The sequence below is a fragment of the Leptosomus discolor genome, chromosome 9, assembly GCF_034619465.1.
Source record: "Leptosomus discolor isolate bLepDis1 chromosome 9, bLepDis1.hap2, whole genome shotgun sequence".
Lineage (NCBI taxonomy): Eukaryota > Metazoa > Chordata > Aves > Leptosomiformes > Leptosomidae > Leptosomus > Leptosomus discolor.
In genome coordinates, this window is record NC_141399.1 from 48,483,932 (window position 1) to 48,507,887 (window position 23,956).

The 23,956-nt window shown below is 56.7% G+C and overlaps 1 protein-coding gene across 1 annotated transcript; it reads right to left on the reverse strand.

The window, feature by feature from the left end:
* Positions 1-22,083: 22,083 nt before the first annotated feature.
* Positions 22,084-23,004, reverse strand: SPRY3 (sprouty RTK signaling antagonist 3). The gene has a single exon (XM_009952239.1). The coding sequence runs from the start codon at positions 23,002-23,004 to the stop codon at positions 22,084-22,086; it is 921 nt and encodes a 306-aa protein (XP_009950541.1).
* Between the last annotated feature and the right edge of the window lie 952 nt (positions 23,005-23,956).

Below are 23,956 nucleotides of genomic sequence, written 5' to 3' on the forward strand. Positions count from 1 at the left end.
CCGCTGGCCTGACAGCTGATCGATGCGCAGAGGAAGGAGGTTCATCAGCCCCAGATGCGCCCTCTCGCCTTCCCCTCCTCTGAACTCCCCCCGTTCCCATCCAGCAGGCTGGGGAAGAGCCATTTGTTGAAACCTCTGCCACAGAGGCTCATTAACACCATTTTATACCCCGTTTCCTGGAAGGCATGAGGTTCCTGGGGACAGAGAGGGAGAGGGGGAAGGAGGGAGGGAAGGGAGAGGTGGTACCCCCATGCGGGGCATGCCTGGCCCCAGGTGGCACCATGTGCTGTGAGTGGAGCGTGAATCCCCTCAAAAAAACTTGCCACCCCGTTCGATTACAAGTGGGTCTGCTTCCTGGACCCGCTCCCCATCCCTCTGGAGATACCCAAACAGTTCACACAGGCACCCAAAGGCAGGGCTGAGACCCAGCAGCTGAGGCTGAGGAGGGCAAGAGCGTCCCCTGATGTCCCCTGGGGTGCAGATGGCTCCAGGACATTTCCAGGGGTCGATCCCCTCTACCAACCTGAAGATCCCCCTGTGCTGCATCCAGCTGTGATCCCTCAGGGGCTGAGCATGACCTCCCAACCCCGCAGAGCCCACTCTGCACACGGAGGCTGCACGCCGATGGGGCCAGCATCCCCAAAGCCCTGCGGCCGCTCCGCCCCGGGGGAGAAGGTAACGTTTGCCCTCAAAGGCTGGAGCAGCACAGCTCGGCAGCTCCAAGCCCCAGCACACCGCGGGTCAGCGTGTCCAGGGGGCACTGGCTGCCTCTTCTTTATACCATTTTTCTTCCAGGGCTGAACTCCAGCCTAAAAGCTCTTCCCCAGACCTGCACAGGGGGGTTATTTTTAGGCACCGCAAGCGGGAGGCAAGGGCCAAGAAGACCTTGGACCCGGCTGCAGGAAAAGCGGAGCTCAGCGAGGCAGGAAGGAGCCAGGAGGGTGGATACGAGGAGCACTCCCAGCCTGCAGCCACCACGGCTCCTTCCTCTGTCACACACCGCCGGCTTCCCAGAAACAGCCCCCCAAGGGGAAGACGCTCGCTTGCCCGTCCGTGCACGCGAGGACGGCAGAGGGGCCCCGCGCGGAGCTGGGGGCAAGATGGGAGAGGGCAGAGGTGGCGGTGGGAGGAGAGGAGCTTCCAAGAGCATCCCGTGAGACCCCCAGCCTGGGGTGATGTCCCCCGCAGAGGCCACACCAGTCGCTGGCTTTTGCCCCCCGTGCACTGGTGGTGAGAGCCGTGGGAGGATGGGGCTGCGGAGGGAGGCAGACCGGCTTGGTAAGGGGCTGCCGAGCTGCGGCACGTGGGGAAGGGTGCTGCAAGGAGGGGGTTAGGGGAGCCCGGGGGCTGCGCTGCTGCAACTGAGCAAGCAGGCTTGAGTCAGCTGCCTGTAAGTACTCCTAAGTGGGGTACCTCAGCAGGCTGGACAGGGTTTGGACCCAGGCGCAGAGGGTAGAAGATGCTCCCTACCCAGTGCTGGAGGGAGCCCTGAGGTTCCCATCCTCCCCGTGCCCCTGCAGCCCTGAATCTGCTGCCCCAGCAGCACCCCGGTGCTCACGGGACAGGACTGAGAGCTTTCTGCTCTGCTGATGCCTGGGCGGCATCGGTATGATGCTGGAGGGCAGCTTCGTCACCCGGCAAACGCGACAGACGAGGCATAACAAGGCAAAGAACAGCCCGAAGCGGCAGTTCCCGGACTTTAAGGCAAACCCTCAAATCAAGGGGCTCCCTGATCTCAGCATGTCACCTCCATCCCCACTTGCCTGATGCCAGTGAGATGATATCCCCCACTGAGAGGGGCAGCAAGAAGAGACAATCGCAGAGCCCCAGCCTCCTTGCTGGCAAAAACATGAGCAGCACACTCCCTCATCAGTCAGTCCCCAGGCAGATAGAGCAGATGGGATAGCTCGGGGCAAACCTGCTGGTGTGTGTTTCCTAAATACCCACCTGCCCAGCAACGCGCGTCCCATCGGTTCTGTGTGTATTTGAGGAGGGTTTCTTCTTTCTTCTCATATTTTTGGGAAAGCCTATTTGCCTCAGTGGCCTGTCTGCCTCCAAAATTCTGACATCTGACATTTCTGGGGCTTTGAGGTAGATTTACTTCTGTTTTAGGCAAGAAGAACTGGCAGACCAATCTTTACCTGCACATCAGATTGTTCCCTGAAATATCTTTCCAGCCCCCATGCTTTACACAGGCAAATGCAAAGTCTTGCTGCGAGGAAATTGTTTCCAGGCTTGCAGCAGTGAGTTCCCTAGGTGTGACGGGCCCAGGAAAACGCGGCTTGTTTGTGGGAAAAGAGGGAAAATGCAAAAGCAGCAGGGCCAGAAGTTTGCTTCGCTGTCCCTCCGCTCAGGTCCCAGAGACGGTCCCTATCTCCTGGCCTGCAAACTGCCCGCAGGTATTCCCACAGCCCCCCCCCACCCCCCACCCCTTCCCCAGCTTTGATGGACAACTTCCTTCACGCTGAATGACACTTGGGGACCCACCAGGGTGTGCGAGGGGTTTCGAGGACCGCTGACCCGGTCTCCACCCTGCAACAGTGACAAGAATGAGCCCTCGCCCCCTCCTTAATCCACCTTCGCCCCATCGCCGAGAGGAGCCCGTGAACCCTGTCCCCTGACCTGCGAAACGTGAAAGGGAGGAGGCAGCGAGGGGGGAGAAGGCAGGGCCCACCGAGGCTGGCCAGCACTGGGCATCCCCCGGGGGCTTCGGGCCACCCCCAGCACTCGCCGCCCGGCATTGTGCACCGCGAGCGGGGAGGAAGGGGCGCTGGGGACGACCCCATCCCACCGGCACCGTGAAAGCCGCTTTTGTTGCAGGGCTGTCACCCGGGGCTGAGGCATCCTGGCCTCTGGTTTCCAGGACAACAGGAGGAGGAGGAGGAGGAGGAGGAGGAGGAGGAGGAGGAGGAGGAGGAGGAGGAGGGTGGGCTGATGGGGAGGAAGGTGAGAGACACGGCAGCGGGAAGGTTCGGATGGCGCGGGCAAAAAGCCTGTCCCAAAAAGCGGCTCGGTGGCTTCTTCAAGGCACCTTCTTGCTGGAAGGGGAGATGCCGGAGCTGAGCCCTGAATTGCAGCCAAGCCCGTGCTGGGCGCGGGGTGCATGAGGGGGTCAGGATTTGGCCCACGGGCCAGACTCGGCTGTATCCCGCATCGAGCACGGTGGCCTCCCTTCTGCTCACACCTCTTGGTCTCAAATCGAACCTTCCCCAGCCCCCTTCTGCTCACAGACCGTGTCACCATTTGAGCTTGCAATGGGGCTGGTCAGTCCCAACGGCTACTTGCTCGCTCTGGTGGCTAGCGTACGGCGCCTCCAACCTCCCCCACCCATCCCACCTAGCAGGCAGAGCGCAGGTATATTTTTAGTCAAATATTTATGGTTTGTCCCTTTGCAGCTCTCCTTTCCATCCAATTTCAAGGGGGTTCAAAGGTGTTTTCCTGCCTTCTACAAGCTCTGGGCTATTTATAGCTGCCAGACGTTGGCAGCCCAGCTCTCATGGACAACCGTACGGCGACGATGCGCGCATGGAAATGGCTCATTGCTTGGGAGCAACTCCAGGACCAGCCACGAGCCTGAGGAGTGACGGGGTTTTGCTGACAGTCCTGTATACAAGAGAGAGTCAGAAAGGGTGGGTGGTGAAGAGCAAAGAGACGCTCCTCTAGGCTGGATGTGAGAGAAAAGAAAAACATCAGATTTGCCAGGGAGATCTCTTAACACTTGGGATGCTCCTCGGGGGAAACGATGCTAATCCTGCCCCAGGGGCTATTTCAAGCGAGGGTGGCCTAGTTGCTGTAGCTGTTCTCGATGGTTCTAGCTCTGGGGATGCTCTTGTTCTTCTTTAGGTGCTCAGGAGAGGACGACTATCACATTAGCATCACGCCGTTGCTGATCTCAACGCCCTGCCTGTTCTGACTTGGATGCCTCCGCAACGTGCAGGGCCACAAGTCCCTCAGATGTCAGTATCCAGCTCCCAGGCTGCTTCTCCTGGCTGGGACTTGGCAAATGGTAGCCCGTGTTGCATCACTAAGAGTCAAAAGGGTCACTTGGTACGTACCCGCTGGCCCGTGGCTGGGCTGACCTCTCCCAAAGATGCCAACAGCCCCGATGGTGACAGGATGAGCTACCGACCGCAGGCAAGCTCTGACCCACCGTCACAGCGGAGGGAAAGAGCGTGGTCTCCTGCGCTCGGCTGTCCAGCAGCAAAGACTGGCCAGGCTGTAGGGAGAAACCAAAGAGGACTTCAGACTAGAGCTTTCCACGGTGACCATCGTGTCCAGGGACACTGAAAAAGACGCGGGGTTTGGGTCTTTTGGGGTTACGTTTCTTCACGGAAAAGGAGAGGCGAATCAGGACTCTTGCCTGCATTTCTGGTGTGTAGTTTTTCTTTCCCTCTGTGGAAGATGCGTGTCCCACACCACTGGGAGAATACAGCAGGGCAAAGCAGGCATTTCAAAGTTGGAAAGACCAGGGGCCTCGTGTCCCTATAAAACTCCATTCTTGCTTACAAAGCTGCCAGGAGTGAGCCGTGATCTCCGAATGCCACGAGGGCTTCACAGCCACGGGCTTTGTGGAGCTGTGCAGCCGGCTATGAGGATGAGCACTGGCCCATTCCAGGCCTGACTTAATGCCGCGGCGTTTTCCGCCCCCGCTAAAAACAAGCTCTCTGCCCGCAACGCGCCTCCACTGCTGAAGGGACCGCTCTCTCCTGCATCTCCCCCAGTGCTTCCCTGCTCCGACCGAGGGCAGGAAGGGGAGAAGAACGCCACATCCATCTGCGAGCACACAGGAGCTCGTAGAGAGCTGGAAAAGGCCTATCTGAGCTGGACAGGGTCCAGGGCAGCAGGGACATGGACCCCTCTGATCAGGAAAAGAGCCAGAGAGAGACTTCCATCGCCATGGCTGCCCCCAATCTCCATTTCACATCCCAAAAACACTTCACCTTCTGTTTTGGTTTTTTTTTTGCGCTTGTGCACACCTCTCCCGTCAGCGTCAGCTGCCGGCATATGAGAGTGCGGCGGGCTATTTAAGGAAAACACCCAATAACATTACAATTACTTACCATAAAAGCCTCGTGTTTCCAATAACAGCCTAATGTTCCAGGCACCTGTCCAACAAACGCAGAGCTTTCTTACCTGCCCACTGCAGGATTCATACCCATCACACTTCCCAACAGGCACCGAAACTGCGCCATGGCAAAACGGCAAAGACGACCTCAAAACAGCTGCCACATCTGTCTGCAGCGGGGACAGAGGCTGGCGGGACCGTTCAGCCCTACTGGCCGTCCCCTGCTGGGATCTGCAAGCAACAACTGGTGGGCGAGAGGCAACGCCAAAGCCAGCAGTTCACCTGCAGCCAAAGCAGTCTGTCTCTGGCTGGCAGCATCTGCCCGGCTTGGACTACTACTGCGGCTCCAGCGCGGTCCCCAGATGGCCACAACTTCTCCTGCCGATGGCAGATGACCATGAAGGGGCCCAAGGAGACCAGAGGCCACTCTTACCTCCTAACACGGTCACCCTGATGCTGGAATGAGGCGGAAACGGACAAATGGAGCAAAAACAAAAGGGCTCATAAATGTTTTTCTTGGTCAGATCCCACGAGCCCCATCAGCAATATCCGCAATGGCTTTTACAGACCAGGCTGGGCAGCGTGATTTTGTTCAAGCGTTCCCAGGGAGCAAAAAAAAAAAAACAAAACGTCATGAAACATGTGTCTTGCTGAAATCGGTCTCTCTGATATAAAACCGTGGTTGTTCACCAGCAAAGTTGCTTGTGGGCTTGGGAAACCGTTGGTGAGCAGAGGAGATGGTGTAACAGGATGTGGGCACCTAATCTCTCCGTACCAGCAGACAGTCATAAGCACTGGCGCTTACCCAGCAGTCAGCTACAATTTGTTTGCACACAGGGTTTGCTGGAAAATTGCATCCAGCCGTCCAGTTAATAAAAATCATCCTCACACAGCTCACCGGCAGCGTTTGCTGAATGAGAGATGGATGCTAAATTATTCACTCTGCACCACCGGAGTCTCAGCGGTGGAAGCGAGGGGAGGAAGATTTCGCTGCTGCTAGTCGTGTTATGCTGTCAATTATGGAGCACTTCATTCTCTGGGCTGTAAGGCTACCATCTGGTACTAAAATCACCACGAAAAATGGAAAAAAAAAAAAAAAAAAAGAAGGCAGCATTTTCAAGCATTGACTGCTCATCGTACAGCAGTTCTAGAACACATTTTCTAACATTCATGAGAAGTACAAATCCAGGGGGAAGTGCCGAGCGGAAGGGATAATATGCCATTTAGAGTATTCCGCCTACACAGATGTAGAAGAAACATATGGGGGCACAAAATCCCATCCTGCCCATCCTGCCTGGCACACCTGAGAGGTCAGTGGAGAGGGCAGACGTAGCACAACCTTCTAGATGTGTCACTGGGCTTCACAAACAGGCACCTTCCCGTTCCTTCCAGTACTCAGCTGTTCTCTTCGCTGAACTACCTCTCAACCCACTCAAATTCTGAAGGGCTTTAACCCCGACAACCAGGGAAACGAAAATATTTGTAAGGTGAACAGCACCACGGGGGGTCCTTGTTCTCAGTACGCCACTAGAAATGAGAGGAAATGTTGGGAAATGGCCGTTGGGCATTCGCAGCCAGGCGCTTTGGTGTCCGTGGTGGAAGTGTTTTGGTGGAACCGCGCGGTGACAGGACCCTGGACGCAGAATCTGCGTTTGGAAGCACAGCCGGCCCTGCTGCGTACCACACCGTGCGGCTCAGTTTATCAGGAACCAAAGAGAGGAGACCCATTAAATCACGGAGCAGAGCGTGTCCCCGCAGGCAGAGCTGGGGAAGAAGATAGAGCCCCTTGGCTGGGTATGAAAGGCTTCGGGAGAAGAAAAGAAGAGAGGGAGGCAATAAAAATCAGATGGGACAACAAGCTCACCAGTTCATTCGAAGAGCCACGGGCTGTCCGCGCTGAACACTAGAGATTTTGGGGGTTTTTTTTAGTAAAGATGGAGACGAGGGCACCATGTGATTCATTAATCTCTTACATGGCCCAGACAGGAGAGAGGGACAAAGAGGCAGCACTGCCATGTGGCTTCCCACAGAGCATCGTGATGCTGGGAAGAACTGAAACAACCACAGGATGCCCTGGGTAGGCCCATTAACTGAGAAGCTTCTTCCTTTCCGTGCCTTTTTTTCCCTCCAGGCCGTGTACCTTTCACCCTCAGTACGACTCCAGAGATCAGAGAGGCTGGCATTGCACGTGGAGATGATGAGGGAGCTTGAAAATCAGGTCTTCAACCTGCTGCGGCTTGGACTTAAAGCATCCACAACACACTCAGGAAGACAAAACTTGAGCTGTCTGCTGCCTTCCCAGCCCTGCCTGCTCCCAGCCCCTCCAGACTCCGTGAAGCTTGGGTTCCTACAACATCCTGAGCGTGCTCTGAGCATGTCCTGCCCCAGAGCTGCCAGCGTGGTGCTGAGGGCTCCAGTGAAGGCTATGGCAAGTCTGGTCTGGAAGACAAATGTAGAGTCATAATAGGCAGCACAGATGTGCCTGGTAAGGTCCTGTGATAGGTGCAGAAAGTCCTACAACCTCACCCATCCTTTTCTTTTTTTTGTTTGGTCCTTTACTGAGTTGTTGCTTCGGAGAGGAGACTCATCCTTCCTGCTGATGGGCCATATGGCTACATATTGGTGAGGTGCCCTCTTTGGGGACCTGAAGGAAGAGCCAGGCTGGAGTTTTCCACTTCGAAGGTAGCTCAGGATTTGGCATTTGCAATGCACTGTAAGGTGAGGAGAAAAGCAACCGGCTGATTCTAGGAAGAGACCCTCAAGAGACCCAAAGCCACGGCCTTCACTAGGATGTAACCCAGACACAGCGTCCCATGAGATTTATAGCTGAAGCTGGTGATTTACTGACCACAAGGGTCACTTTTTCACCACATTTCATGCCTGTGCCCCCTAACACAAGAAGGACTCGCTGATGGAAGTGGGCAGAACTTGGTTCTCTCCCCTCAGCACATCCTTACATGCCCCTTGCCACGTACTCTGCCCATTGGCTTGACCCTTTGGACACAGCGGCTCATAGTAGAGGAAAAAAAACCCTCTGATATAAGCTCGAATTTCCAGTCCTCTTTGGACTCTTCCACCTCTCCCATCTCCTCCCGCTCTGGAGCACGGACTGCTGAAGCTGCTGGTTTCTCCTCATCCCAGTCCCCTTGCCAGTTAAGGAGCGATGCTCCTGCATAGCCAGAGGTGCTGGATGCTCTGTTTACTTTCTAGCTCTCCCTCTCTCCCTTTTGAGGGACATCCAAAAGGAAGGCAAAGACCCACCGAATACCAGGTGGTGAAGCCCGTGGGTGCGCTCTGCAGGTAAGGCACTCTCGCGCTCATCCCTCGGTACAAACAAGGGCATTTTCCCCGTTAGTCGCTCCCTAGCGTGTCAGACTCATCCAGCCCATTTCTTTCCCTCCGAAACACGGTGGGCTTTTAGCCCGAGCATTGAGGGGGGGGGGGGGTGTGATTTTTAATGCTCACTTATTTATTTTTGACATTGCACAGGCCATTCCAGCACCCGCTTTATCTCCAGTGATCTCTGACCCCTGCGTGTCAGGAGTTCAATCTGGTACGTTCCACTCTTTGCCCCCACTTAATTCTTTTTGAGCTGCTCGGCCTTTGAAACCTGGTGCCATATGCCAGCCCAAAAGAGTCCTGATCAATACCGGGGGACCACGTCTCCGTGACCTTGCAACCTGCACCGTAAAGGGCAGAGGGCAGAGCAGAGTGTTGGCCATGTTTTCATTACGAGATTTCAGCTGCGTTTGTTGGAGGGGGAGGGAGAGCCTTTCTTTCTCGCTTTCTTTCTTGCTTTCTTTTCATGAAATTTAGCCCAGCTGGGACACCAGAGCTCCTGGCTGCCTGTCGACTCCTCTGCCTCATTTAATGAGCAAGAGGACCGCTAAAAATCGGGATGCCTGAAAAGGTAAAAGAGAAAGATCAGCGGCACATCTCGGTATAAGAAAGGAATTGTTCATGCCTGTCCCTTTCAGACAGCCGGGGTGCTTCGGGGGTGCAAAGCCTCAGTCTCCCTCGTAACGGAGGGACCCATTAAAACCCGCTCGGTCTGCACCGAAGAGCCCTGGCAGCAGCGTTGCTGCTTTGCAAGGGGGGGGGCACCTGATTCCTCTCCCCTAAAGCTCAACCTCTTGCACGGCCCAGCCTCTTCCCCAGGGAGGAGTCCCTAGGAAGGTGCTGCGGGTCCACAGCTGGGCTGCACGTCCCTGCCTTGCACCCCCCACCGCAGGCACAGCGGTGGGGATCCCTCCGCTCACCCCCATGAGGGGCTGGGTGCACTGTGCCTTCTCGGGGAGCGCTAGCCCAGGGCCACCGTATTTGAAAGCCACCCTTTTTTTCAGGCACGGACCCACCTCTTGGTCATTTATTAATATTTTTTTTTCTCCTCTTTTCTGTGCTAAAGGTACAGGTACCTGCTTTCTGCCCTGGCTGCTTTCATTTTTAGAACAAGGAGACAGATGAAAAGGGAGAAGCTTGCGGTGTCTCCTTGGGACAGCAGGGCTTTGATGGCACCGCTTCCAAAGGGAGACGTAACCCAGCTTCGCTTCCTCGCGCAGGCAAATCCCAGCGGTTAAGCCTAAGCCAACACTGCTCCCCCCGGAACGGCCAGCTACCACGCACCCGCATGACCTTCCCCGTTCGCTGCTGGGGGTCCCGTCCCCGTGGCTGTGTCCTGGCAGAGCAAGGCTGCCAGGGACGGTGTGGCAGGGCCAGGCCGACGGTGCGGCGTTGGCCACACACCAACGCGCTGTTTCCCTCGGGCAGAGGTCATGCCCAGCGCCGTATCCACAGCCGGGAAAAAGCTACTCCCCAACACAACCACCAGACCTCCAAGGGGTGCAGGACAGAGGACGGACACGCCACCGGCCACCGCTGTGCAAGCCGTGTGTTGCCTGGGCCGCCGGGCTCTGAACTCGGCAGCCAAACCCCGTTAAACCTCCTGGTTCCCCAAGGTGCTGAGCGCCTCCTGGTTCCCGGGGGTCTGTGGGGGGGAAGATGTGATCAGCCCACACCCTTGACAAGCAGCGGGAAGGGCCAGTGGGGTGGTTTGGTTGGTGTCGGCTTGGCTGCTGGTTGAAGAGTTGAAATCCTGGCGTTCGCGCGACTGCCCACACCAGTCCCATCCAGCCTTCCCTTTCTCCTCGCCTTTGCTTCCACCTCCCTGCAGAGGGAGGGACAGTCCGTGCCAGGCTCTGCAAGGAAAAACCTACGGCCCATCGGGAAGAAAGGTGCTTTTGAACGATCCTTGCAGAACACCGGTTTGGGGTCAGTGGCTTGTGTAGGACCCTCTCAGAGGACTTTTGGGGGCATTTTTGAGTCGAGACGAGTTGATGACTCCCCGCCTTACCCTAATTACCCAAAGCCCCGTGGGGTGAGAGCACCACACCCCAGCTCTCCCCCAGGGTGCCTGGATTTCTCTCTGAGGCTGGAGAGCCACGGAACACCCCCCTTGCATTAGTCTGCGAGCGAAGAGTTTACCCAAGGACAAGAACGCCGGGGCATCTTACCCTGAGCGCGCGGTACCCGTGGGCGGCAAGGGGAGCCGATACCCCAGGCAGAGGGCACTGCTGTGCCCCATCTGATTAACCCTTCTGACAGCTTCGATTAAAAATAAAGGGGCCTTCAGGTCCCCGCTGGAGTGGCCTATTTTACAGGTGCATCTCCTTGGTTTTGCCTCGGCGTGTGATGTTCGGGAGGCAGTTATTTCAGGAAAGGTACGCTATAGATAACTGATCCGCCAGCCAGGTGTCATGTTCCTTCATTTATTTTCAATTACTTCGTCTCTTGAGCTCCGGTGAGAATTGCCTGCTGCCGATTCATTTGGTCACCTCCGTGCCTGCCGCACCTCTCCGGAGGCGCTTCTCCGGTGTGGTGTGATCTCTCCCCAGGGCTGTTACAAAACAGCTCTGCTTCCCTCGTAGCTTCATCCTGTTCTCGTCTTCCGGGCCACCCCCAACTTTGTGCCCATCGTCAGGGTCACACAGAGTTTCTGGGAGCAGCAATGGTAGGAGGAGGCGGAGGAGAAAAGGCAAGAAACCCAGTCTTTGGGGTGGGAGCCCCTCCTCTGCACCTCGGGATGCTCATGGCAGCGATGAGCATGGGTAGCAGCAGTGCCCAGCACGCTCAGCTGCAAAGGTTTCCTGCAAACCTCCTTCCCAAGTGCATCGGGCTCTCATTGTTTGCCAGGTGGCAAGTGCAAGGCCCCTGGACCTCCTCTGCCCTTCGGCTCATTGCTCTGAAGCTCGTTTTCCCCCTCATCTGTTGAACGTTGGGCCAGTTCGGATGTCTACGTGCGCGTAGAACTGGACCAGGGGGCTTGTCTGGGTGGGACGGGTGATTCTCTCTCCCTTTGTGAGGATCTCTGTCAGGCAGAGCAGTCAGGATGAGGGTGGGAACCCAGGACCTCCTGGACCCTCGTTTCAGTTTCCCTATGTGACGTGCACACATGCACATGCAGAGATGCCTCAGTCCCCCAGCACAAAACCTGGTCAAGCCCTGTGGTCACCCTTTCACCTGGGACAGCATTGTCCCCTCGGAGGTGCGCCCATAGGTCTAGGTCAGCAACACCCTACAGTCACCAGAGCAGTGGCAAGCATCAGGGTGAGGTGGGTTGTGCTGGCAGTCTCAGGGCTCGTCTCAGTCCCTCTGTGGCCTCTGCTTTTATCCTTTTTCTCCCTCCCACCACCACCACCACCGCACTGTGCCCCTCCAGCAGCTCCTCCCCGCCGCCCAGCTCCCTCTGCAGCCCAGCCAGAGCTGTCTGCTGGCTCCGTGTCCATCCGTCCGTGCCCATCCCGACCCTGGCTCCCCGTAACAGTGTGGGGACAACTGCTGAGACAGACAGCACCACGCAGAGAAATGGGGACACTCCTGATAGGAGGAGACACTAATGTCACCAGACGTGTCTGGGAGAGACAATCCAGCCCTCCTGCCTCTTGCCAGAGAATCCCACAGAGTGTTTTGTGGTTAAAGACGGAGCTGAACCCTTCAGATCCAAATTCCCCTATGCCTAGGCGAAGCCGAGACCTCCAGTTTAAGTCTAGACTCTCCTCTAGCTGAACGCTCTCGTGGTGGACCACCTTTGGGATGAAGTGTCTCCATGCTTGTTTACGATTCTGGGCACCTTTTTACCTGCCTGAGCTGCTCTCCAAGTGTGATCTGAGCCATTCCTGGCATGTCCCCACTCCCGCTGGCACCGCTGAGCTGGCAGGGCGAGTGACATGGGCTTGCTCGTCTGCCCGCTCCCTGTCAGCAGCACGGCCAGCTCAGCGCCGATGGTGACAACAGCAGGGACCAAGAAAGGCATGATGTAATTTTCAGATCCGTCGGGAAGTTTTCAGCAGCGATGGCTGGAAAAAAACAGCGTTTTCCTGCGAAAAAGGGCACATTTGCTCTGGTTTCAATGAGAAAGAAATAAATAGAAAGCCTGGTAGTGACTGTCCTTAATTGATTAGTCATTTCTGCAGATGATAATTTCACATCAAAAGACTGAGATCCTACTGTTTCATGCAAATGTCCTCACGAATAGCAGCAAGGCACAGGGGAAGTGAATACAGGAAATGAATCCTTTAGAAGCTACCCAGGAGAATTTGGAGTTTCATTTCAGGAAAGCAATTTTGCTCTGAACGTACCCGAAAGAAATATCCTCGACCCCAGACACTTCCCGAGCACCAGAGACATGGAGAAGGAGGATGCCATGGGAGCACCCGGGCGAGGAGCTCCCCAGCCAGGGGAAAGCGTTGCGTCTTCAGACACCGGTGGAGAACTTCAAAATGCAGTTGGGGGCAGAGCCAGGGGCTGAGACGTTGCCGGTCGTGCCTGTAGGGGTACGGTAGTAACCCCGGGACGAGCAGCAGCCCTGCAGCTTGGTGCATCGGCACGCAATAGCTGCCGAGCACAAAGTCTGGGGAAGAAGTGAGGTGTCCAGAGCGTGTCAGTGACCGGACTAAAATTGGAAGATGGACCTCCCGTCCCTCCTGATTTCCAAGCATCATCCCCGCTTTAAGATCCTTCCTGCACATGGCAGTTTTCTGCGCGCTCTGACACGTGTCTGGGGCGTCCAGTCTGACTCCTGATCCCCAGGCTGCGACGTCTGGGGCACTGCTTGAACCGCCAGCTCCTGGGCTCACATGAGAACCTCCGCGCTCATTTAATTATTTCAGCGAAGCTGCTAGCCCCGGCGTCTGGCAAAAGAGCCTTGTGAGCATGACTCAGTCAGCCTCCAAAAGCAGCAACGAAAAACAAGAATCCGCTGTGAGCTGCATCTTGATTTTTTAAGCCAATCTCGTGATGTTGTGCAGGGCCAAAGCATGGGTCTGTAATATCAGGGCAGAGCCATATACTGCAGGCGTGCTAACAAGCAAATTGACCATTTTGGAAAGGGACTGTGGCACATTGTCTTCACTGGGGCCACGGAGACCCCTTTGCCCGCAGGGAGCAAGGCCCCCCTGCATCCCCAGGGCTGCAGACTCAGCAGGGGTGACCCTTGGGCAGGTGTCATCCCTTGTTTACGGTTGCGGAGGAGATGTTCTACAAATCCCTCCAGCCTAATCTCCTGCTCCGTGGTCCCTATAACCTACGGTGACAGCGGGGAGCTAGATTCGACCTTCTACCTGGTCCTGTCCAAGCCTGCATGCCCAGGTTCCTCCTTGCGTGTCGCCTTCAGCGCGAGTTAAAAAAACAGCTGGCATTTAACTAGTCTTTCACCTCCTCATCGCCGTCGCTGACGAAGCGGTGACTTGGATCCTCAGAGGAGGCTGAATTCCCCTGCTGACCCGCTGCAACCACCACAGCAGCCAGGTCCGGATCCGTTACCTTCGGGTGTCTTCGGCATGGAGGGCTGTCGAGAGCTCCTTCCCTCTTTGTAGACAGAAGAGGAATAGGCACTTTCAGGGCATGAGTCATCTGACCTATTTAGCCATCTTAGGAAGAGATGAATGAGCCCTTAAGAGGGCTTGTTTCTTTCCACTGTCTAGACAGCCAACCTCTCGACTGCAAACACCTACCCTTGCTCTCCTGGGGAACGCCAGGCACCTTCCCCAGGCTGGTGAGGGATGCTAGGCTTCTTGTGGGTTTCCAGCACAGGCAGAGAGGTGGATCACACCCGGACGTCCTCAGAGGGGTTTGAGCTTGGCCTAACTTGCTCTGAAGACAAGGGAAGATTTCAACACCCACAGGGTGGAAATCCACTTCTGGAAAACCTTCTCTGCCTCCACGGGAGGGCTTCGTGGAGATGAGCTTGCTCTGGCCGTGCTGGTCCTAGGACAGCGTGGTACAGGCCATTTTGGCTCTGAACAACATCTGGCTGCGTTAGCCAAGACGATGTGGTTTATTATTCTATTATTCTATTTATTATTATGCTAAACCAGCAAGAGTGACTCACCCGTGCAGGTGGTACAGCTACGTGGCTGCGACCTGGTGCTACCACCCGTTCACCTGGTGCTCTACGGTGTGAGCCATGGTACGCTCGAGCCCGTGGAGCCTCTACCTGGCCTTCACACGGATGTGGAACAGAAAAGATTGTGCAATTTAAAGAATCACCCTAATCTCAGGAAAATTACTGTCGCTTTTTGTGATTCCCGGGACCATAATGACTCTCTTTACACAGAGGAAGGAAAATGCCTAAGCGAGCAATTGCCATCTTTTTCAGATCATCATGGTCTGTAGGCTGCCTACCTGTGCTTCTCTGCTCATCCCACCCTACAGTTCAGCTCCTGAGCTCACCTTCAGTCTTCCTCTACAGGATTACAGCTGATAAGGATCCACAGAAGCCAGTAAGATTGGTGACATGAACTGATGAGGACAGGGAAGGCTCGGGAAGGTGGTACGATACAAACCAGAAGGGCTCTAACATAGTTAAAGGAATGAAACTGGTTGGCTGTGTCCAAGCAAGAGGGACTTTGGCACTGAAAAGAGCCGACAGGTGACAAATGGCCTAAAGTCATCTTTTGTTTTAAAAGCAGGGGAAGAGCGAGTCACAGCGGGGCTCGGACTCACGTCTGTACTCCACCACCCTGAGGTAGATCCTGAACGCTGTGGCTGAGGCATTGGAACGTGTTTTGGAAAGCTTGCTCTGATACCAGCGACGGTACAACCAGGGCTCCAAAACCGGACAAACAGCCTGAGGAAAGGCTTTATGGCGAGGGACATGGAGAATGGATGTTTTTAGTGAATCACGACGGCTGAGAGGGCTCTTGAGCACAGGTCTAGCCTAGCAAAACCGTCCTACAAAAGGACTCTTGCAGCCAGAGGAAACAGGTTCAGCCAGAGTCAAGGGCCAGACGCTGAAGCCAACCAATTCAAATGGGAATAAGGGAGATGCCACTTAAGGAATCTAACCATGGGATTCATTAGCCACCGAGTCTATGTGAAAGGACTTCATGCTCTGGAAGTGCTTGAATAAAGATCCACCGCCTTTGTGGGAGAAGAGCTTCAGGCCAACAGAAGATGCCCATGAGCCAAGAAGAAGTTCCTGGGCTCTGCACACGCGGAAGTGCACGAAACACCGGCCTGTAATGGCGAGATCAGAGGCACCAGCCTGATCCAGCAGCTGCTGGTGCTACGGCCCAGATTAGTCCTTTTGGGGCTGAACACATCACCAAGGTGCCTTCTGCAGCCGGCAGGAAGAGCCAGCCATGTCCAAGCTGCAGCTCCTCCTGCAGAAGATGTCCACTGCCCTGTGGCACCACCCCATCTCTTCCGGCAGTAGAAGAGGCTTTGGGAACGTGTTGGGATCTCTGTGGAGTGACTGGAATCCCCCAAATCTCAGGAAATTCTTACCTCGGTCCCTCCCTATTTGCTCCTGCCCTTTGCTACAGGAGCCTACCCTTCCTCAAGGGCCTGGGACAGTGGCAGCAGGGAAGCACACGCTGAGGGTCTCTTTAAGCATCAGGAGAGGGCTACCAGGGGAGATCTCACCGTGTTAAAAATGATTCCCCCAACGCTCAGCCCACGCCAGCGCAAGGCCAGCCCCCCGCAGCCAGCAAGAGCCCTGCCGCAGCAGGACTCCGAGTCGTGTCCCGGCCATCACGAAGACAAGAATGAGACCACGTTCAAAATTAATATATATTTTTATTGAATAGTTGCTCTAAGTGGGCTTGTAAAGCCACCCATAGAATTACTTCTTTCATCTCAGCAGTGGTTCAGTAACAGTTATTAGCTTTGCAAGAGAAGAAAACCAAACAGAAGAGGGTGCATTAAAATAAATAGGTTATTTTTTTTTCTTATCTTTAAAATAAACTTTTCAAATAAATACTTTGGTTGGGGTTTTTTTATTTATTTTTTTCCCTTAAAAGGTACAAGAGTATTGTCAAAAAACAGCCATCAGGTTATAAACATATATTATACCTTATAGAAAGGAACCCAAACAAAGACAGCCGGGGGGAGGGATCTCTTTATACACTGTACAGAATGCCTTTGTACCAATTAAACGGGGAATTAGAGGCTCCGGTTCTTGGTACGGGACTCTCCTGTGAAGCCAAGGGTGATCCGTCTTCCAAGGAGAACTTTGTGCTGAGGACACCCGGGGAGGCAGGAGGCTGGGCAGCCGCTGCCCGTCCGCGGAGCATCGCGAAGGGAACGGCTGGGAAAGGACGGGCAGAGGGGACAGGGAGGGGAAGAAGGGGGGAAGGGGCTCCGCTGCGGCAGAGCGGCGGCACGGCCATGGCAGCTCCAGGATGAGCTCCACACACCTCTCGGCCGCTGCTGCTGTTGGGCCAGAGGGTGTGAGAAACCTCCTCTCCCAATGCCCAGGCCAGCTCACCGGGCTGGGTTTGGTCCTGCCCGCGCCGAAGCCCTTTGGGGCGCTGCAGGAAGGTGGGGCAGGAGAGAGACCCAGCGGGAGACCTCACACTGCCTCCCCTCGCCTGGCGCTCGCACGTTCACTCTCCCTCCCGCCCATCCAACGTCCCTCCTGCCCGCGGTTCCCCTGCAAGGGGACCGTTCAGCCCCCCTGGCTTACGCCCTCAGGGGATTCTTCTGCAACGTCACCCCAAGTTCTCACCCGCGCAAGCGCCCGACCTGCGCTCTGGGAGGAAGAGTTCGCAAGAGATCCCGATGCTCACTGAGGAATACCCCGAAGCAGACTGAGCCCAAAGAGAGGACAGCTCTGGTTTGGCCCACGTGGACCAGCCTCCAGCTGCTGCAAGCACCTCGCAGGTCTGGGCCCCGCGGGCTCCTTGAAGGAGACAAGCCTGGAGTGGATCCTATTAAAGGCCAAGAAAGGGCTTTGGGGTGGGGGTACATCCCTTACCCACTTTCCTCACACGCTGACCACAAAAAGTTAGATTTTTACGATAGCTGAAGACCTCTCAGCTTTCTCCAGCCTCAAAACACCCAAGGGCCAGAGGCAGAGAGCAAACTGACAAAGCCGGTGCTGGAAACGGCAAGTTTGGGGCATGGCGTGCTCCTTCCCTGCGCAGTCCAGGCGTGCAAACCTTGCAGCAGCTCCCCGCACCCCTCCGCTCACCCCTCTTTATTGCACTAAAGCAGCCGTTCGTGAACTGTTATGCTGTGCTTTCAGTCGATGGCACTTGCCCGCCCGTCTTTGGGGACGGGGAAGGGCGATCTCAACGGGATTTTATGGGAATCTGAGAGTAGAGACCCAAAGAGCTTCCCCTCCCTGTTCTTTGAGGTACTTGGCTGGCACCGAAGTTTCTCAGGGATGGGTGGACAGTGGCCCAAGGACCACTTCTGCCCATCCACCAGAAGGGTTGGGGAGCTGGGATGAGAGGGAGACTCCACCTTGGTCCCCACTGACCCCTCCTCACCAGTGCTGGGACTGATCACACGTTTGCCAGTAGAGCAGGAGGGGAGCAGGAGCGAGGGAAGCCTTGGAGAAAGCAAGCACCAGCAGGAGCTCTTGGTGCGGATGAGGCTTTGGAGGTCTGGGTGGGAAGAGGAGGCTCCTGCATGGGGGAGCGGAGCAGGGGGAGCTCAGGTCCTGCTCAGTAGCTCCTGCCTCCTGCTCCTTTGGCACCTGAGTCTCTCTTTCCCTGTCTAAATCCGCCCTACAGCTCTGCACGTTTCCTGGCAAAGGAGCCCACGACCGGTAGAGGCACACGACGCAGAGAAACGATCCCTCGCAGAGCGGATCCAGCCTTGCCAAATCGCAGGGGCGCAGGGAAAACAGAGGGCTCAACATGTGACTCTCCCAAAAAGCAAACCAAAAAAGACACGTCAGGACAGAGAGTAACCCAAACTGCCAGGACGAGCAGCTGCAAACAAACATCTGGAGCAGATGTTATCTGACTCATTACAGGGTGGGGCAGGAAAGGGGCTCACAACCCCAACCAAAATTGGAGTCCTCTCTGCAGGGAAACCAAACTCTCTGGCAGCCGGAGATGGGGAGGGAGCAGGATGGATCCAGTCTGAAGATGTTAGAAAAAGCTCAGGAAAAAAAACTACATAACCAGAGGCTTCCCGCAGCCTTCCTGACACCAGAGGAGCTCAGTGAACCAGAGCTGGCCTCCTTGGAGGGCTTTTGGCAAATCCCGACCTGTCCTTCCTGCTGAGAGCAGGGAACGGGAGCTGGCTGAGGACCCCCGAGGTGAAGTAGGAAGCAGCAACCCCGCGTGAAGCCACAGGCCCCTACGAGGAGGGACCAACCGCAGCCCACGCAACTGCAAGGCGCGGACGTGGCTGCGCGTGTTGCCCTCAACGCGGTCAAACCAAAGCCCTGCGCTGGTCTGGCAGCCCTCAGCGTTCACCCGGGGCTCTCCTCCCCTCCGGCTCCCTTATACACGTCCCGTATTTCACAAAAAACATCTCGCAGGTTGGTCATTCCTTGGGGATGAGACGTTCAAGAGGCCTGGCCGGACTCCTCAGCCCCGCACCCGGGCTACGGCACGATGCCCTGCTAGAAACGGGACTTCAGCACCGACCCAGAAAAAGCCCCTTAGGCAGAAGGCTACTGGCAGGCGTCCCGGCCTCCAGCCCGTCGCTGGGGGTAAATATGCTGCAACAGCCGTGCGGGGTGCCAAGTAAAACTGGCTCTGGGGAGCTGGTACGTGGACAGCCAGCTCCTCGTCCTACAGCTCCAGCACCTGGGGGAGGTCACCCCGTGCTTGCATGACTTCGGAGGCCGTGAAAATGATGAAGCTTTCACATGTTGAGTCATTCCACCATCAGGAGAGGAAGCAATGAATTGCAAAGATACAGAGGTGGTAACTAAATTTACAAGTAGGATCCATTTAAAAAGGAGGAGGAAAAAAAAAAAAAAATCAAAGTAGAGCAAGTTGGAAAATTCTGTTCATTAGTTTTCTTTAAAAAGTTTCAATGAACTATTCCGCATTCTCATTCAAGTGAGACAGTTCCTCGAATCCTCCATGAAAAAGGGACCCTCTTCTCTCTAAAAAAGTCTTACATTTTTTTAGGAAGAAGGAGTCCAATCAGCACCAATAGAAAAGTGAACCGAGCGTCCAAAAGGAAGGATCCCTCTCGGTGGAAGCCTCTCCCCCAAACATCGCTTGGAAGTAGGGAGCCAGGCAGTTACTGGCGTATGGATAAATAAGTTTGCAATATATCTGATAACTGCTGCCGCAGCGACACGGACTGATCTTAGAGGGGGGACACACACCTACAGGGCACCCCCTGAGAAGGTCATTGCCTTAAAACCCAAACGCTTTCAGAGTCCGGGGCTGGCCCCAGAGGATGTGCAAACTGCACAGACGTGGCCCTCTCCCTCCTTAATGCCAGGAGAGCCTCACTGGTACCCAGAGCATCGTCCTGAGTTCCCCCCCGGCTAACGGAACTGGGCTCTCCGCCTTTGGCCAGAGGAAGCATCGTTCCACCTCGTCTAGGTGAGGATTTCCGTGATGTCCGTAACACGCCCCAGCCACAAACTTCACACCAGGGGCGGGATTCACCTCCCCTTCCACCAGGAACCGCGAGTTCGATGTTTGGGTCCCATCTGAGTCAAAGCAGCCAGGCACCGCCAGAGCATAATTTAATGAATAATGTTTTCAAGCGGGATGAATCACTCCCTGGAACCGCTTTTCTCTGCAACAGAGGGAGCTCGGATCAGCCGCGACTTTCAGAGAGCAAATGTACGGAGAGAGGAATCCCATCGCCAGGGTCTACCCCCTGCCTCGCCCCACAGCCAGCGCCAAATCCTACCCTCTCTGCGAAGCAGACCCCCCCCCGCCAAGACATTCTGTAAACCTCCCCTTCCCCCTCTCCCGACTACCCGGGAACTAAAGGTCTAGGATTAGCAATAAAGAGACTGGGAAATCATCTTCCAGCATGTGCAAGTGTACCAGGAAGCCAAACCTTGCATCTGGCACCGTTCACAGCAGTATCATGAGTATTATTAGTAATAGACCTAGCCATCCTACCGTTATATTCATATATACAAAAATAGATCCACAGAACTCTACGCAAAGAGGTGGCTGAGGGAAGGCGACGGGCGAGCCCTGGATGGCAGGGTCTTGGAGGAAGCCGAGGGACACGTTGCATATATTTCTCCAGGGAAAACCATTCGCTTCCCTCCGCGCTCCCACACCTCGGAGGAGGGACAGGCGGGCAGAGCCGAGCGCTGGGACATCACCCCGGCTCCAAACTCCCCCGACCGATCGGCCGACGCCGGCGGGGTCACAACCGAGAGCCGGCGCCGCGTGTTGGCAAGCGGAGATGGGGCTGAGTCCGGGACCAGGAGGAGCTGCCCCGCAACGGCAGCGACCCCAGCAAGTAAACCACGAAGCACTGACCCCGCTTCAGGGCTCCTTCTGGTCTGCAGATGGCCCAGCCCCAGGGCTCAGCTCAGACCCACCTCCCGTTTGCCGTGGCAGAATACCCTCAGCAGTGCCAGTGGGGTTTGTGACACCCACTGGCGTGGGTGTGACACGCCGGTGGGCCCAGGAAAGCGAGGTGGGGACTCAAAGGCAACTTCTGCAGGGAGGGAAGGTCGGGCTCCCATCCTTCCACACCCCCTTCTGCTCTCCGGTTCCCTCCAGCCCAAAGCAGGAGCTGCAGAAGTCCCCGCTGGGGAGACCCCCGGGGTTGGTGCTAAGTGACAGGGAGAGCAGTGCCGAGTGGCAGCTGTTGACAGTTGGGTTTGGGGGTAATTTTATTTTTTTTTTCCTAAAGTGAATTCAGTGCTGGTGGAAGGTACCAGATTGGGGCTGGAGCACGGAGCCGGTGCCTGTGGCATCTGCTCGGTGGTGGGATGGAGCCGGGTGGCAGCTCCCACCCCTCCAGGGCTTGCGCTCTGGAGGCAGCCCTTGAAGGCATCGAGAAATGAATGGCAATTTCAAACCAGCTTCTTGTTCTCAGCCAAATCCCAGAGGGGACCTTTCCCTCGCTGCAGTCGGGCAGAAGCGAGTGGGCTGGGCTGCCTCCGATAGCTCCTTCCCCTGCCAGAAGGTTTCTAAAGCTTCCCACACCTTCCCTTCCTCGTTGAGACGGAAAAATACGATGCCACCCCATTTTGAAGCTCGCTTGCTTCTCCCAGCGGCTTCCAAGCCCAGAGGGAAGCCCCCGACATCGGTGGGACCCCGCGGCACCCCAGCCCCTTGGGGAAAGCGGACCCACGGCCACGTGAGAGGAGGGAGGCTGCCCACAAAAAGTGCTGGAGAGAGATAAAGAGGAGAGAGGAGGAGGCCTGGCTCCTGGAGGACTCTTGCACAGGAGGCGCATCGACCTGCCTCTTCCCCCCATCAGGAAGGACCACACCGTGGGGCAGCGGCAGGTCCTAAAACCCTCCAAGAGCAGAGTGCCCAGGGCCCCCCCCCGGATCACCCTTCCCCCGTGAGGCCAGGGAGGGCACCCACAGCTCCCACCGCCTCTCCCAGTCCCTCACCCGCGTGTGCAAAACCACCGCTTCCCACCAGCTTGGTGCCACCTCCCCCGGCCACCTTTGTGCTCCCAGTTCACCCGTCTCGTTCCCGTGAGGTGGCGGCGGGTAGGGGGGGAGCGCTGCAGAGCAGAGGGAGCTGAAGGAGGGGAATGGAGGGGAGAGGAGGAGGAGGAGGAGGAGGAGGAGGAAGAGGAGTAAAGCCTGCTTCTCCTCCCCGGGAGGGTCATACCGGCTTATCCAGCGTCTTGGGGAAAGGCGTGCCGCTGGAGGAGGAGATCTTTCTGCAGACCGTGTTGGTGTGGCTCTGGCAGCGGCAGCCGGGTCGTTTGAGGCCGTCGTAACCCCGCTGGCAAAGTTTGAGGCACCCCAGGGTGGGAAAGTAGCAGCAGAGGCAGGGCATGAGGAGCGAGAGGAAGCTCATGGCAGCCCAGCGGGCACAGCAAGACCCCGGCCCGCAGGAGCAGGGGTCGTCGGCGCAGGTGTCCTCGTCGTCGGTGGAGCAGTGGTAGAAGAGACCCTTGACGCAGCAGAGGCAAGTCCCGTAGTCGAGGAGGCTCTCGGGGGAGCAGAGGCAGCGCTGGTTGCAGAGCCAGCAGGAGGGCAGGCTGCGGGCGGCCGTGCAGCGGGCGCACTTGCACCGCCCGCACTCCTCGCAGATGAAGAGGTGGCCGGCGTGGAGGGTGGGCTTCTCCGCCGCCCCCTTCAGCGGCGACTCCTCCGCTTTCAGCTCGCCGGCCCGGGGCTGCGTCCGGATGAGGGAATGCCTGGAGTGGGAAGGCGTGAGGCTGCTCAGGAGGCGCTGGTCGGAGGCGGTGGTGCTTTGGGAGACGGAGCTGGCCGTGCTGGAATGGCTCATGTGTTGCTGCAAAGGCGGCATCTGGTGCTGTTGGCTGTGGCTGCGGTGCAGGTCCTGGAAGGTGGAAGACGCCAGGCGGTCCTGGGACCACTCTTGCTTGTGTGGTGGCTGGGACAGGGACGGGTTGGAGCGGGCTTGCTGGAAGCAGACAGCCGGTCTCTCCACGTAGTTGTTGCTGGCACGGATGGAGCGGATTTGGTCAATGGACAGGACCTGCTGGAAGTCCTCAGCGGGTGGGTCCATCGTCTCGTCACAACTGAGTTCAGCCACACTGGAGGAGAGCTGCATTTCCAGGAGCGAGGAGACCCTGCGGCATCAGGGCACATCTAAAAATCCTAAAGGACGGGGCAGGAAGACAGAGGAAAACATTCGTGTTACCTTTTATAACGGCTCCATCCATCCAAACCAGGGAGCAAAGACTGGCTGGAGAACTCCTAACGGAGTTATTTCCGACAACCCGACTCTAAATAACTTCTGCGCCTGGAGAGACGTAGGCTGGACACGTCCAAAAGGCAAGGGCCGTAAGATCTGTCCCTCGAAACAGGCGGGCGCAGCATCTCCCCGTGCTTTTGAGCTTCTCGCGTCCTTCCAGAGGATTCCCCACCCCTTGCCAGCGCTGAGGGACCCCAGCCGCCCTCCCCCTCCTTCCCCGGGGGGGAAAGTGCCAGCCCTCTCTAGAGGAGGGGAAACCTGAAGCTGCGACTTCTCCACAGCCGGTGACAGAAGTGGGAAGGACATCATCTTCGGAGCGGGAGACTCTGTTTTGGGGGCTTCCAAACACCCCCAGAGGCCTCCCGGTGCCGTACCCTGTACCCACCAGGCGCAGGGGGATGGAGGGGATCTGGACACGTCTGATTTCAGGCAGCACCAGCCACAGATTGCAACTACCGAGACACCCACTCGGCCAGGGACAGGCCAAGCCCACCGATTCCCCGCGTCCCGGCAGTTCCCACCGCAACATCTCGTTTTCCCCCACGCACAACCCAGCCCCAGCCCAGGAAGCGATTTTCCCCCGTCCCCAACACCGAGAAGGGCAGGTTTCTCTCTCTCATCCCACCCCAAGCACCCGGGGAAAGCAGGGGAAGCAGACTTCGCAGCAGGCAAGCCCCGTCTCTTGCTCCTCGCGCCCAGGCTGCCACGTTTTTCCCCATTGTTTTCAGGAAACGGCGTTTCCCGAGCCCACGGCGGCACCTGCTTTATCCAGAGGGAAGGTCGGGACCGCCCGAGGGCTGTGAGCTGG

Bases quoted from the DNA above. Each gene is read 5' to 3' on its own strand.
- SPRY3 (XM_009952239.1), bottom strand. From the start codon at position 23,004: ATGCAGCTCTCCTCCAGTGTGGCTGAACTCAGTTGTGACGAGACGATG.